General features: G+C 41.3%; 2 protein-coding genes across 2 annotated transcripts; one reads left to right on the forward strand and one right to left on the reverse strand.

Annotated features, from left to right (window-relative positions):
- Positions 1–1452: 1452 nt before the first annotated feature.
- On the reverse strand, positions 1453–11296 carry narf (nuclear prelamin A recognition factor). The gene is made up of 12 exons (XM_063892701.1): positions 11023–11296; positions 9745–9817; positions 9194–9259; positions 7088–7216; positions 6785–6917; positions 6196–6330; positions 4796–4914; positions 4471–4600; positions 4265–4337; positions 3819–3956; positions 3133–3290; positions 1453–2912 (listed from the first exon to the last, which is right to left on the reverse strand). Exons 2-12 carry the CDS (start codon positions 9799–9801, stop codon positions 2671–2673), a joined length of 1380 nt encoding a protein of 459 aa, XP_063748771.1. The 5' UTR covers positions 9802–9817; positions 11023–11296; the 3' UTR covers positions 1453–2670.
- Positions 11297–11457: 161 nt separating this feature from the next.
- On the forward strand, positions 11458–15046 carry LOC134870515 (cytochrome b-245 chaperone 1 homolog). Its single transcript, XM_063892703.1, has 6 exons — positions 11458–12107; positions 12908–12995; positions 13613–13654; positions 13740–13910; positions 13994–14138; positions 14503–15046. The coding sequence occupies exons 2-6, from the start codon at positions 12908–12910 to the stop codon at positions 14663–14665; spliced, it is 609 nt and encodes a 202-aa protein (XP_063748773.1). The 5' UTR covers positions 11458–12107; the 3' UTR covers positions 14666–15046.
- Positions 15047–15354: the final 308 nt, after the last annotated feature.

Consider the following 15354-nt stretch of genomic DNA (forward strand, 5'->3'; position numbering starts at 1 on the left):
GAAGAGCCGCTTCAGGGAAGGATCAAAGCACTGAATGGAAAAGGAAAGGTGAGGAGCTGTCAGTCCATGCTGCTCGGTGACATGAATCCGTGGGAGTTAAGGAACCCATGAAATGCCAGAGGGAGATGAATAGATTGCAGAGCAGGAAGCACCGGTATGGGATATTACACCGTCACCTCTGACATCAAGACACATATATATAATTTATTTTGTCTGAAATGTTATTTAGTGTATATGAAGCGCCATCTTGTTCACGGTGTGCTCTTAAGAGGAATGTGACCGTTGGATCAAAATTAGAGACAAAGGCTTTTACAATGGAGAATTTGGCACGACTCCAAATCACAACCTACCCACTTCAGCCAGAGAGTGAACTCTGGACTCACACTCCAAGGCTCCCTTCTTGCAGGTGGAGGTGAAGGGGGTACAGCAGCAAGCTTTGGGATGAACCCCCTCTCTCCGGCAGACCCCTAACTTTTCCTAAAGGTTTCAAATCAGCATCTCTTGGACAACAAATTATAAATAACAACACAAACAAAAGTCCCCAAATGTGTGCAACAGTCCCTGTGAGTCCACCTCAACGGGTTAATGATCATTATAATGAATGAGGTGTGAATGGGTGAAGGACTGGTAGTATGTGAAGCTCTGAGGGGTGCAGAAGACCCCATGAAGAGCTTCCTAATACAGTCCAATTCTTTTCCTACCGGTGAACATGTTAGTTTATATTTATATATTTTGAATAATGTGTGCTTTCCTTTCCTAGGTTTCCATTTTCTGCATGTTTAGTATAAAAAGTGCATAAATGAGTGTGAACTGTGTGTGTGTATCAGACCCGTGTTCCTGGGATGTGTAACTGCTGAATGTTTCAGCCTGCTGTGGAAAATGTTGATCCTTTTGTGTCTGTGTCTGATTCCATTTATCTGATTGGCATTTCAACAGTTTCAGTTTGACGGAAAAACTTCTCATGTTGAGACTTGAAACTAGTGTGTGTGTTGGTCAGCTGCCAGCGTTAAAGTAAACACTTCATTCATGTGTTTACTTACCGTGTGGAGAGCACTCCTTCTTTTTGCTTCTGCTGCTAATATCTCGCTCTGCCTGATACCTCATATGTCTGCACACTTGTTCACGCTTCTTCTGAGATGCTCTAAGATGTGAAATGGTAAAACATTGCACCATGAAATGTCAATTTTGTCACGCATAATGACAACAAATCACTGAGAGGTTCATGCTAAAGTGATTGCCTTCTGCAGGAAAGCATCACGTTCCGTTAATATTTGCAATGTGAGTTCAATTTAAATACAATGCAACTTTGGAGGCTTTGTTCTGCTTGAATACTGACAATAAAGTGCTTTAATTTGGGCTTTTTACTTTGGGCTAATAGCGTCCTGTCACCGGCTAGATACTAAACACCCACACATAATCAGACTGTCAGAAAATCAGAGAAGCTGGAGAAGATTTGCAATTTTTCAACTATTTTATTTTCAAAACTGATTGAATTTATTTTTAATTCATTCATTCATTGATGGATTCAGCATATACACACTTTACCCATGAAGCACCATTGAAGGTTTATTTTACACACACATTGCAGCTGTTTTGAGCCTTGTAGAAAGTTTTGGGACATATGAATACACTTTAAATTCACAATAATTGGAATTTCTTTTGTGGCATTCATTCCTCACCCATCGGATAATCTCCAGACGTTAACATTCAGAACAGGGAGTTTGATGAGTAACCAGAAGCAGAAAGGGGCCACAGAGTCTTGTTGTCAGAATACTTCACATGTTTGAGCTCTGTAAAACTAAAAAGGACAAAAACACCCAAACAAACAACTTATAAAACTCTACTTTGTGGAACGGAAACGTCTGGTACCTTTTACAACATAATGCTCCTATTGGACGGACGTTTGAGATGAGGATCACTCTGTTGCATAGTTATTATCTTTCAGGAGCAACAACGTGATTTATATCAGGATACTTCGATGTGAAATACCCAAACATGTAGTTTCCAGGTCGGGCCGGGCCATAGACCTCCATATGTGGTCCTTTAAAATAACATTTGACTTGTTCACAGGCTGCATTACAGTCCTTCTCTGTCACTATGAGCACATTACTGATGTTTCTGCTGCAATCTGACTGTGTACGTTGTATGGAGCTCCTCTCCTGGGACATGTCTCCATGCTTTAATGTTCAGAAAGCTCTTTATGTTCCTCATACTTCCTGTGCTGCAGCGCCTCTTTCAGCTCTGTTGTGATTGGTCAACGGCTTAGAGCTGTCCCGCCCCCTGAGTCTATCAGGTGTCTCTGCAGCTCATCAATACTTCAATATGCTATTTTTCCACATCACATCCTTAAAACAAATATTGTGCATCCTGCTATTTGGATTTTGAATTAGTCCAGATTGCATTTTCAATTAAATTCCCATTAATGGTGCAGCTTTAATCCATATTGCCCGGCTCTAAAAGCTTGTTTTTATTCCACAGTGGCTTATTGCTCCTCCTCCTTCCCTCCTCTTCCTCAGGGAGTATTGTCTTGTCTCCGGACCCTCGTTTCTCCTCAGGTTTTGGCACAGGTAGATCTTCCATGTCTTAGATACAGATGTCTCCCCTAGTGTCCTAAAGGAAGAACTACATGGTCCAATTCCCTCCTCCTCCTCCTCCTCCTCCTCCTCCTCCTCACCACTGCATGTGTGGGGGCTGTGTGTGTGTCTGGCTGCTGTAGTGTGTATGCAGCAGTGTGTGTGTGTGTGTGGAGTCGTGGCCCTGCAGCCAGTCCTGGTACAGAGTCTGCAGGGCGGGGTTCAGCTCGGGGAGGCGGACCGGCAGGCTGCTGTAGGCGTCCTCCATCTGCTGCACCAGAGCTTTATCCACACGGCCCCCCCCATCACTCTCCGCCTGACCCCGGCCGCTCAGACACCCTGCAGCAGAAGAGGGGGGGAAGATTTGAAGGCTGAGTGGTGCAGGAATGAGTCCTCCTTTTATGACTTCTTCCCCTTTTCTACTTTTTAAATATGGGTTTGGTTGTTTTTCTGAAATAAGGTCAGCGGTTAACACGAGCTGAAGGGATCTGTATGATACGACATAAAACACGTCAGTGGTTCTTAAAAATAAAATAGGGTTTCGCATCATGTTGGTTACCTCCGGGGCAGGACAGCACCTCCACCAGCTGGTAGGGGACCCGGCCCTTCCTCATGCGGTGAACCAGGGTCTGGATGTTCCTGAAGCCGTACACCGCAGCGAACTGCAGCAGCGTCTCCCCGTCCCGCTCCAGAGTCACCTCCTGGAAGTCCCTGTTCCTGGAAAACCAACGAGGAAGAGGAGGAGGAGGAGGAGGAGAAGGAAGAGAAGGATGCGCTTTTACACATATTATTTAGTTTCATTTAACCACGGTTAAACCTGTGTAGTTATACACACCATTTGCATAAATAAAGCACGTTAGTTTACATGTTTGAAAGTACAACATGTTAAACTAACAACCAAAAGAAAAACATCCGGCGTTTTTAACCTTTACCCACATCACTTATGTCGGTGTTCATGCAGCGTTCATGTCACTCAGGGGCTCATATTTGTCTTTGAATGCTGACAGCTGCGGGTGAAAGTAGTCCCTGACATCCTGAGATTTGGATTCCTGAATACACCTGTACACACAGTACAGAAGCAGCCCTTGCTCCACACAATATCCCTCTTCTGTTCTCATCAGACCATTGATTTTCTGGCTTTGAGAAGCAATTTAAATCACAAAGAAACCGTAAACGTTGAGGATTAGCACGCAGGGTTGAGATGAACAGACTAACAGAAACTGATCTGAGCATCCTGCCTCTCACCTCAGAGTCTTGTAGGTGACCTCCTGAACCTCCAGACCGAACAGCTCTTTAGCAGCGTGTTTGAACACGTGCTCCAGGAAGCCTTCGGATCCTCGGCCCTCGTGCCTCAGCAGCGCCGCGTCTCCGGCCTCCCCCAGCCTGCACACACAGTATTATATTTATACTATCTACTGCAGACTCCTCCTTTGTGCTACCTCTGGTAAGTGTTAACATACTCTGAATGACTGAAATGAAAAAGGTACATTTGCAGAGAAAGATGTAATGTTCCCAGAGATCTAAAGTGGTTCATTTAGATATTGGAAACAAGTATTGCTTATTTTAAGTAAGGAACCACAAGCTTTGACCCCAATTTCAATTAATCTATTCAGATATGTTTGCATATGGATAACTTTTAAACAGCAGAGAATATTTGAGGTTTTTCTTCAATGAAGACTAAATCTACTCACACGTGGTCCAGTGGAACCGAGTCCAGCTCCTCCACTGAGACCCTCCTCTGCTCCATCAGGTAATAGATCTCCCCTGAAACACCAACAAATCCAATCAATGCATACACACTCCTGGGGTCTCAGAGACACACCGAGCCTCGATATAAAACAGCTGTATTATTGTTATTGTTGTTGTTGTTGTTATTATTTTAGAGACGGAGGAGAACCTGAGGTGAGGACACAGTCCACGTCCCGGCTCTCCAGCAGGCTGTTGTAAAACTCCTCTCTGACCGCCTCCAGCTTCTTATCGAAACATGGAGCCACCAACACATGGAACACCTTCTCTGGACTCAGCTTCTGCTCAGAGACACGGGAGGAGGAGGAGGAGAAAGAGGAGGAGGAGGAAGAGGAGGAGGTGTTATACACTTCAAGATCTTGAGACTGTGGGGCATTTTTCTAATTGCTGTACGATTGACTGGCTCTGCTGTGATTGGTCAACCGCTCGTAGATGTCCCGCCCCCTTTTTAAACACAGCCCTGACTCTCAGCTCACCTGCTGTTTGGAGAAGAAGTCTTTGACCAGACATCCCATAATCTGCTGAGGAGACCTGGCTGTGCAGATGTGAGGCGTCACCAAACTGCCCAGAACACGCTCCGAGTACCGGATCCACCCTGAACACACACACACACACACACACACACACACACACACACACACACACACACACACACACACACACACACACACACACACACACACACACACACACACACACACACACACACACACACACACACACACACACACACACACACACACACACACACACACACACACACACACACACACAGGCTCAGTAAGTAGGGGCTTGGACTGGGAATCGTAGGGTCGCCGGTTCAAGTCCCCGAACAGACTTGAAATATGGAAAGTGGACTGCTACTTGGAGAGGTCCCAGTTCACCTCCTAGGCCCTGCTGTGGTGCCCTTGAGCAAGGCACCGGACACCTCCAATCCCCCCTCCCCATTGCTCCCCGGGTGCTGCACAATAGCTGCCCACTGCTCCTAGTACTAGGATGGGTTAAATGCAGAGGACACATTTCACTGTGTGTGCTCTGCTGTGTGCATGTGACAATAAAGAGGGTTTCATCCTCCCATTCTATCTTCTATCTATCTATCTACACACACACACACACACACACACACACACACCTCTGATGAAGGGAGTGGTGGAAGCTTCTATCTGGCCCCCGCAGGACCGCTGATATCTCTGCTATAGAACCAGCTGTGGCTCCAGACTCATTCACTCATTCACTCCTCCTGATGACGGGGGTCTGTAGAACTGTGAGCCCATCAGAACATACAGAAGAACACGAGGGCTCATCTCTGTGCAGCAGGAAAGGCCCTTTTGGTATGAATATAGGTCAGTATTACAGCCCTAATGAGAGCACTTCCCCACACTGTTCTTGGTGCTCTGCTAAGATGAAGAGGAGCACAAATGAACCCCTATTTCACCCCTTACTCAGCGTAGGAGCCAAAATGCTTGTTATTACAATATTAGTGTGGTTTGATGGTATTTAGGTCACCGGTTTGATGCCGGTTTCATGGATGACAGAGGAGAGAGGGGGAATCTGCTCTGCCCCTTTCTGTTGACCATTCACTCACTGCCCTTACACATTTACACAAGTTTAGATATGGCAAAATCAAGAAACAGCACAACATTTGCATCGACCTGAAGTCCAGCACATTCCCCTCGTCAGCAAAGAGCCAGTTGTTCACACTTTAGTTTGTGCGTTGCTACGTGAGATTCTGTGATAAATTAACACCATTATTACACCCACAAATCTAAATTCAGACCCTCTTCCTCTCCTTCCTGTCCATTAGGGCAGTGATTCATTGGCTCTGAAAACAGGGAGACCGTGGGGAGTAAACGGGGGACGAGAGAGGGAGCGTTACCCGGGCAGGAGGAGGTGAACATGGGCAGAGCGGTGGAGTCGTGGTTCCTCCGGCGAAACCTCTGAACAAACTCCTTCTGACTCTCCAAGATACTGAAGCCTGCAGCCACAGTGCTGTCCAACACAAAGTGCACTCCTGCAGGGAGACACAAACAACAACAACAATAACAACAACAACAACAACAAAGACAGAGAGGTGAGCGGAAGATCAGATATATGAAAAGGGGAGCTGGTGCATCTGTGGTTCCGTAGTGGGTCAACAGAAGTCAGGAAACACAGGAGAGAATAAAATAATAAATAAATAAATAATAAATAAAAATAAATAAATAAATAAAAATAAATAAATAAATAAAAATAAAATAATAAAAATAAATAAATAAAAATAAATAAATAAAAATAAATAAATAAAAATAAAATAATAAAAATAAATAATAATAAATAAATAAAAATAGACAAAAGGTAATAAATGAAATAAAACTATTTTAATTAAATAAAAACAAATTAAATTGAATAAATGAAAAATCAAATCAAATCAAAATGAATGAAAGAAGAAAAATATATCAATAATATATATAAATCTAAACGCTCACCCAGACTCTTGAGGAAGCCGCAGAGTTTGTGCGCCGCCTCTGTGATGTCCACTCCGAACTTGACAGCGAAGAACGGCAGGGACTGCGGACACACCGACGCCACCAGGACCCGGTGCTTCGACACATCACACTTCTGATGGAGAGAAGAGACAACGGAGGGAGATATTCAGAGTGGAAAACTCCCCCACAGTCTCAGGGTTCAGAGGCTGCTTGTTGGTGGACCAATCAGGACTTCCCAGGCAGCCTATCTGCAAGCAGGCACCGGAACAACCACAGCCTAATGACCCGGGCTGAGTACAGTACCTTGTTGAGCGCCAGCACTCGCTCCAGCTCCTCCAGGTTCTGCTGAGAGATCTTCAGACTCTCCTCCTCTGACAGACAGCCGTCACAGGACAGACAGGAGCTCAGCAGCAGGGAGGAGCCTTCAGGGACCTGCAGGTTTCACAGTGGGACACTGTTTACATTTTGAAGTGGTAGAAATCCTGAGTCCATTACTCACAGGAGGTATATTTCAGAGGTGCATTATCCTGCTGATGTTCAGGTGTATATCAGTATGTAGCGTCTCTACTTTAAAGAGTCCTCTCCTGCTGATGTTCAGGTGTATATCAGTATGTAGCGTCTCTACTTTAAAGAGTCCTCTCCTGCTGATGTTCAGGTGTACATCAGTATGTAGCATCTCTACTTTAAAGAGTCCTCTCCTGCTGATGTTCAGGTGTACATCAGTATGTAGCGTCTCTACTTTAAAGAGTCCTCTCCTGCTGATGTTCAGGTGTACATCAGTATGTAGCATCTCTACTTTAAAGAGTCCTCTCCTGTTGATGTTCAGGTGTATATCAGTATGTAGAGTCTCTACTTTAAAGAGTCCTCTCCTGCTGATGTTCAGGTGTACATCAGTATGTAGAGTCTCTACTTTAAAGAGTCCTCTCCTGCTGATGTTCAGGTGTACATCAGTATGTAGAGTCTCTACTTTAAAGAGTCCTCTCCTGCTGATGTTCAGGTGTATATCAGTATGTAGAGTCTCTACTTTAAAGAGTCCTCTCCTGCTGATGTTCAGGTGTATATCAGTATGTAGTGTCTCTACTTTAAAGAGTCCTCTCCTGCTGATGTTCAGGTGTATATCAGTATGTAGTGTCTCTACTTTAAAGAGTCCTCTCCTGCTGATGTTCAGGTGTATATCAGTATGTAGAGTCTCTACTTTAAAGAGTCCTCTCCTGCTGATGTTCAGGTGTACATCAGTATGTAGAGTCTCTACTTTAAAGAGTCCTCTCCTGCTGATGTTCAGGTGTATATCAGTATGTAGTGTCTCTACTTTAAAGAGTCCTCTCCTGCTGATGTTCAGGTGTATATCAGTATGTAGTGTCTCTACTTTAAAGAGTCCTCTCCTGCTGATGTTCAGGTGTATATCAGTATGTAGTGTCTCTACTTTAAAGAGTCCTCTCCTGCTGATGTTCAGGTGTATATCAGTATGTAGTGTCTCTACTTTAAAGAGTCCTCTCCTGCTGATGTTCAGGTGTATATCAGTATGTAGTGTCTCTACTTTAAAGAGTCCTCTCCTGATGATGTTCAGGTGTATATCAGTATGTAGTGTCTCTACTTTAAAGAGTCCTCTCCTGCTGATGTTCAGGTGTATATCAGTATGTAGTGTCTCTACTTTAAAGAGTCCTCTCCTGCTGATGTTCAGGTGTATATCAGTATGTAGAGTCTCTACTTTAAAGAGTCCTCTCCTGCTGATGTTCAGGTGTACATCAGTATGTAGAGTCTCTACTTTAAAGAGTCCTCTCCTGCTGATGTTCAGGTGTATATCAGTATGTAGTGTCTCTACTTTAAAGAGTCCTCTCCTGCTGATGTTCAGGTGTATATCAGTATGTAGTGTCTCTACTTTAAAGAGTCCTCTCCTGCTGATGTTCAGGTGTATATCAGTATGTAGTGTCTCTACTTTAAAGAGTCCTCTCCTGCTGATGTTCAGGTGTATATCAGTATGTAGAGTCTCTACTTTAAAGAGTCCTCTCCTGCTGATGTTCAGGTGTATATCAGTATTATCATTTCTTGACCATTGCTCATTGGATCCTACACTTCCCATAATGCCGTTGATGCCGTCCCTCCTCCAATGCTTGGTGGACGCTAGGAATCTGACAGAGCTGTGAGAGTTCCTGTGCCGTGAATCCTGCAGAAGCTTGAGTGCGTGTTTACCAAACAGGGACTCATATTTCTGAGCTAACAGAGACTAAGAGGGGCGGAGCTAACAAGCAGCCCTACAAAGGTGTGACTAAAAAAGCTTCGGGGTTCAGGTGAAGAGAGAACACAGTGTCGGATATCAGACTTCAAAAAGTGGTATTGAGCCATTCTGAATAAATGCACACTGGCTTTGACACATGTAGGAATATCTCAGGAGGGTTTATTTTGCATTACCTGTCCATTGACCTCCTCTTTCTCCAGGTGTGAATGTGCACCATCTTCACTCTGCTTCTTGTTGCACTGTCAATTAATATTAAACACACAATTATTTCTCACATTTAGCATGCATAAGAGAGTTGACGGGTATATATAAACCAAAGTAGTTCTGCAACTAGTGATTGTTTACATTATTTGTCAAATATCCTCAAAGTCCACCGGGTGATGTATGAAGTGTCTGGTTTTATCAGTCCAAAGCCAAAGATATGCACGTAAATAAGATATCAAACAGATAAAAGCAGCCAATCTCCATATTTGAGAGGCTAATTCTGCAGCTTTCTTACTGCAATTCGACACAATTATGCAGCTTTACTTCCGAGAAGCACAAATACAATGTAGATCTAAATATAAAGTCACTAAAGGGTCGCAAACACAGCAGTAACAGTACGAAAATGCCTGGAAAAGGCGGTGTTTAGTGCTAGAATATGTCCAAACACTGCATGAAAATGTGCTTTAAATATGAATGAATTCACACAGTTAACAGAACAAATACTGCTGCAGGAACTCACCTGGTTGGTGCAGTTCTCGCACTTCTCCTTGCGCTTTGGTACGCTGACCTCTGACATTTTCCTCTGCAGTTATCTGTGAATAGAGGACGTTACATGTGTAAAGATATCTAAAGATTAAAGCTCTTCTAGCTTCCCATTGCTGGACATGTCCTCTGAAGCTGGAGGACTGTCCTGCTGCTGCTGGGAGATGCGTTTGCCTCTAAGCCCCGCCCTCCTCTCACTGTTATCCAATCACAGGCGGAACAGTAATCATGGAAACAACATATAAATGGTGGGAAATGAACACTCAGCATAACCTGTCATTAACATTTGAACGGCTCAGGATAATTATAAACACAGTGGAAACACCAACAGCCACATAAGCAATTATAGATGGGGATGTAATTATGAATCAAATATGACAACAGTCCCATCGTGTGACACGCAGGAAAATGTCAAAGTGTGGTGAGTATTTTCACTTTTTTTGGGGAGTTTTGAATTTGAATTTAGATAAAATATATAATAATAAATAAAATACAAATAAAAAATACATGTAATACAATATAATGAATAAATACAGATATATAATAAATAATAATAAAATATACATAATAAAAAATATAAATGTATTAAATATATAAGACATACATTTAATACATCTTTTTAGAAAAATAATAGATTCAAACCGAAATAAAATAATAAGAAGAAAGAAAATAAAAACAGCTAACAACTTAATAAGGAATACTAAAGATAAAAAAGACATGGTGAATAATATTAATAGGAAATAAAACATATAATAAATAAATATCTAATACATAAACAATAAATATATTAAAAAATAATAAATAATAATAATAATAATAATAATAATAAATAACAGCTCAGATGTTTTTTCTCAGAATGCTGACTTTAATCTGAGAATTTGGAGGGAAAGAATGTGTATTTCTTTCTGAACATTTTATTCCTGAAAGTCTCCGAATTCAGAGATTAAAGTCAGAACCCCGTTTTTATTTCCCCTTGTTCTCACATCCAAAACACGTGTTTCTCATGTGGCCCTAACCCTCTTCCGCAGATCTATTTAAATAACTCGTAATAAAGAATGACCTTAAAGTGGATAGCTAACCCAGGTGAATTAGAAGTGTGTATTGTAATTTAACACAGTAAATGCAATAATACATCTCACCACTACATCAGCCAGCGCCCCTAAAGGACCTTATATGACCTCTTACCGTTACAACATACATTTTTAATAGATAATCAGAACGTTTTAAAAGGCAATATTTTTAGATTTCTACTCACCTTTTATTTCTATTTTACAGACAAAGACGCAGAATCACTTCAGAGGACAATCAGACACAGCAGGTGAACTCGGTTACTCAGCACTATTTCAATATAAAGAGGTATATTTGAAAGTTTAATCATTTGTAGACGGTTTCACAGTTTCATGGGTTTAATGTCCGCTGTTGTTTTATAATACTGGTAAATAAAAGTGCTTTTTAATTCCGTTATTTACGGCAGTCCGGTGTGTACGTCCGACTCCATTGTTTTCTAACCGGTATGCCAAAGTACGCATGCGCAGACGAGGGGTTCTTCATCTTCGATTTCTTGTTGTCGGTTTGGAGACTTTACTGCCAACTGCTGGACAACGGTAGTACAAACAAATGAAGAAAAGAAATTGATAAATAAAATGAAAAAAATTATAATATGAAATAATATTTAAAAAATGATTAATTAAATTAAATGAGATGAATAAATTAAGTGAATGAAATAAGAAACACTGTTGGAAAATATGAATTACCCAATCTATCATACTTTCATTTTCATCAATAACTCCTGATTAATTTTTTAATTCCCTATACCGACTGTTTTAGGTTAATGTTTTAAAGGATTCATTTGCAGAACTGCCTAATGGAAGAATAGAAAATATTATGTTGATTTTTTGTCGTTGCAGAACATTTATTAAATAATTATGATATAACGACTTTTAAATCAGACAGGAAGTGTATCCCTCACCGTGCTATGGCATTTCAAAGTATTTCCCAAACTCATAAAAAACATGAAATGTCGCAAGATAATGTTAAAGTAAAAGCTAGTGTGATAACAAGGAAGAAAACATGTTTTAGAAATGTATTCTTGTTGCATGAAAAACGAAGAAATGAGCAGTAAATTTACATGTTTGCGTTCAAAGCCTTTATTTTGAAGGCGGCGAGAAAGTGCGCTCGTCCAATCAGAGGCAAGGGATCCAGGAAGGAAGTATCACTGTGCATGTTGTTGCAATAACATGAACAGAACTTCCTTATAATTCTCTACATGTGTTCCCTCCACAAATAACCGTTTTCTAAATCTGTAACGCGAATATTTACACAGAGGAAGACGACTTTAAGGTAAGTAATGCAACATATCTTAAAGTTTGTATATTTATAAAGCTGTTTTGAGACAGGGAAGTGTCCTAAGTGTACTTCCAAAGCATCCTCTGCAGGAGCATCTTTGTGGTTTGTCTGTTTTTAGATTTATTAAAGGAGTTTAAAACAAATCACAAAGCATACATTTCATACATACAATTCTCCTACCTTTTGATCTATGTACACAGGCTTATAACCTGTATATATTTGTTTATCCACCTCTGTCCACACCTTAAAACAATAGAGGAGGATGGACTTTGCTGATAAATCCTCTGTGGATAATCCTTTGGAAATGCTGTTGACCGATTCAAGTTGGGAGAGTATTTCTGTATGTGTAAAAGGGCAACAAACCTGGATTATCCTAAATCACTTTGACATATTTGATTATCAGACTGGCTGGATCAACTCTCAATTATTAACATCTCCAGAGAAATCCACATTCTCTTTAGTGAAGGTTTTAGTGAACGCTGGGACATTTGAATGGTTAAAGTTAGGAGAATTTATTCCAGATTTTGGAGAGTTAGGATGCTTATGACATGCACTTTCCCTATGTTAAATTAAGATATGAATACTGAATGAAAGACCTTTATCTATTGTGTCTCATATTTAAATGCCTCAGGTCCTAACCTTAACTATCATGGTTACCAAAGAGAGGATAACGAACTTTCTGCCATTCAACTTCAGGGTTCATTTCAGTGGTTTGTGTTAGCTGCCCCTTTAAAGTATTAGTATAATGTAAAATATGTTTCAGCTACAGTATGAATATGTTTGTCTCTGTTCAGATGGGATACATGATGGTAGAAGAGCACAGCGGCACGCTGCTCCACCTGAAGAGATCTCCAGGCATCCGCTCCTGGTCTCTGCTCGTTGGTAAGTGTCTGCAGATGTTCACACAATCCTTACATCCAAAACTAATAAAACTACAACGATATGTCGAGAATAATCCAATCATTTGGTCATTTTTTTGCAGAAATGCCACAAAACTGTATTTTTTGCTTCTGAAATATAGAAATGTGCTGCTTTTCTCTGATTTATGTTGCTTTTATTACATATTGTGGGTTTGAAATACCTGCTTTGATATGAATTTATCTTGATTTTTATGTATTTTAATGACTGAAAATGTGTTTGTGAACACATTTTCAACCTTTACATCTAATGCCAATTCGAACCACTGCTCTGCTCACTAATACATCTAGTAAAGTGCGCAGTAGCACATTCATGTACATAAGCAGAGAGGTGTGAAATCAAATCCATTTCACAATAAAATATCCTCATGGTCCATTTAGTCAAACAGCAGAAAAATGGATGATCAGAACAAAACTATGGGGAAAAATATTCATATGTTTTTATAGTATTGATTATTTATTGTTCTTATTTGTTGTATTAATGGGGTTTTAGTAGCTTGGCGATGTCCTGCCATCACTGCATGCACGCTATGGACTGTACTTCCAATATATGAAACAACACTCCTCTCATTTTGATTGCAGGTATAGCATCTGTTGGGTTTGCGGCTGCATACTACAGCTCAGGTACATAAACTAAATACTCCTGATCGTTTTATGTAGTTTGACTTGCTGCATCTACATTATAGTCCCTGTGTTCTTTATCCCACAGACAGCTTGTTGTGGAAGCTGTTCTACGTGACGGGCTGCGTGTTTGTGGCCATGCAGAACATGGAGGAGTGGGAGGAGGCCGTGTTCGACAAAACCAAAAACCTGATCGAGCTCAAGACTTTCAGTTTGTACGCTCTAGTGTTGACGCTATGGAAGAAAGGCCACGAGAAAAGTCAGTAACCCTGGAGCTGCTCAAATAGTCCCAAAAATCGGTTTGCAGATTTCAATGTATTTGTTCTTCTCTTTCTCTCTCAGCTGTGTTGGATCTGACACAGCTGTGTGACGTCTGCGTTCAGGAGGAGAAAGTTAGATATCTGGGGAAGGGATACCTGCTGATGCTGAGGCTGGCTGCAGGATTCTCCTACCCCCTCACCCAGAGCGCCATGCTGGGGGGACGCAGGTATGTTATAATCCAGTACTGTTCATCCTAAATTCAAAATACTTTTCCTCCTTCCTTGTAATGCCAATAATCAGAGCTGAGGGATATGGAGTAAGGATCGCCAGCCTGCTACACAATATGTATAACATTTTGCTTGAAATTATGCATTGGTTGATATTTTCCTAACTATATACTTTTAAGTGAATAGAAAATGAAGTGTAATGTAGCATCCTCCCAAATGTCTCTCTCATGATAAACACTACAGCTTGTTGACGCATGTTGAAAAACTTGGATTCAAAGTCTTCTTATTGTTTGTTTCTAAAATGATTATTTAAGCCAACAACACAACACATTATATCCCTGTTATCCTCCCGTTTCCTGTCAGTGATGTGGAGGCGCTGGCTGCCTTGTTGAAACGTTTCCTGGGTCTGGAGGAGCTGCAGCAGCGCAGGCTGAAGGAGGAGGAGGCTCAGTATGGAGGGGAAGAGGAGGAGGAGGATTCTTTGGATAACAGCAGTGATTCAGAGAAGGAAGCAGAAAAACGATGATCCATCTGGGAACACTTTATCGAGGCTCCAGGTTTACAGATACTGTTAGCATGTGCATGAAACATCAAGCCTCGATGGGGGTTGGGGTTATGGCAGCTTTAGGAGGCTAGAGTAAAATATTTAAATTACATTTTTCTTGTGAACTGTGAAGGCGAAGGCATCACATTTAAGTACACTGTGTTTTTCTTTGGTGGTAGTGGATCATGGAAGTTCATCATTTCAGTCAGCTTCTCCCGGTTAGGATTACTTTGTTTTCATTCATTCAGGAGGTTTTTAGCAGAAGCCAAATTATCCACAAAGGTCTCCTCCTTCACAAACGTGTCAATCCTTTGAAGTAAAACTGTTCTAAACTCCTGAATAAATCAAGTTTCTCATTAAAAATATGTTTCCCTCGTTGACACTTGAAAGCTATCTGCTAATGTCTGTTCAGCTTGTTTCTCTGAAAACTTAAAATACAGATTTGAAGGAGTGTTTTACCAGAAACAGAATAATCTACAGAGGTCTCTTCCTCTTTGAAACAAACATACATTAATTTTCACCGATAGAAACACTGAATAAAGCAGTTGAACTTTAAAAATCAGGGTTTCTCCAATGCTATTTGGCTGCTAGCTTAAAGCTAACGTTAGCGGGGCTGCCAACTCTCACGCATTGTGCACGCAATTAACACATCTCACGCACTTACGCCACAC

Source organism: Eleginops maclovinus, chromosome 10 (genome assembly GCF_036324505.1).
Source record: "Eleginops maclovinus isolate JMC-PN-2008 ecotype Puerto Natales chromosome 10, JC_Emac_rtc_rv5, whole genome shotgun sequence".
NCBI classification, from domain to species: Eukaryota; Metazoa; Chordata; class Actinopteri; order Perciformes; family Eleginopidae; genus Eleginops; species Eleginops maclovinus.

What these genes read in the sequence shown, in the direction of transcription:
- narf (XM_063892701.1), bottom strand. Translation starts at nt 9,801, where the DNA reads ATGTCAGAGGTCAGCGTACCAAAGCGCAAGGAGAAGTGCGAGAACTGC. An exon ending in GTCACCTACAAGACTCTGAG is followed by an intron (nt 3,291 to 3,818) that starts GTGAGAGGCAGG and finishes TTGGTTTTCCAG; the next exon opens with GAACAGGGACTTCCAGGAGG. An exon ending in GGTGCTGTCCTGCCCCGGAG is followed by an intron (nt 2,913 to 3,132) that starts GTAACCAACATG and finishes CTTCTGCTGCAG; the next exon opens with GGTGTCTGAGCGGCCGGGGT.
- LOC134870515 (XM_063892703.1), top strand. Translation starts at nt 12,908, where the DNA reads ATGGGATACATGATGGTAGAAGAGCACAGCGGCACGCTGCTCCACCTG. An exon ending in CTCCTGGTCTCTGCTCGTTG is followed by an intron (nt 12,996 to 13,612) that starts GTAAGTGTCTGC and finishes TTTTGATTGCAG; the next exon opens with GTATAGCATCTGTTGGGTTT. An exon ending in GGCTGCATACTACAGCTCAG is followed by an intron (nt 13,655 to 13,739) that starts GTACATAAACTA and finishes TTTATCCCACAG; the next exon opens with ACAGCTTGTTGTGGAAGCTG.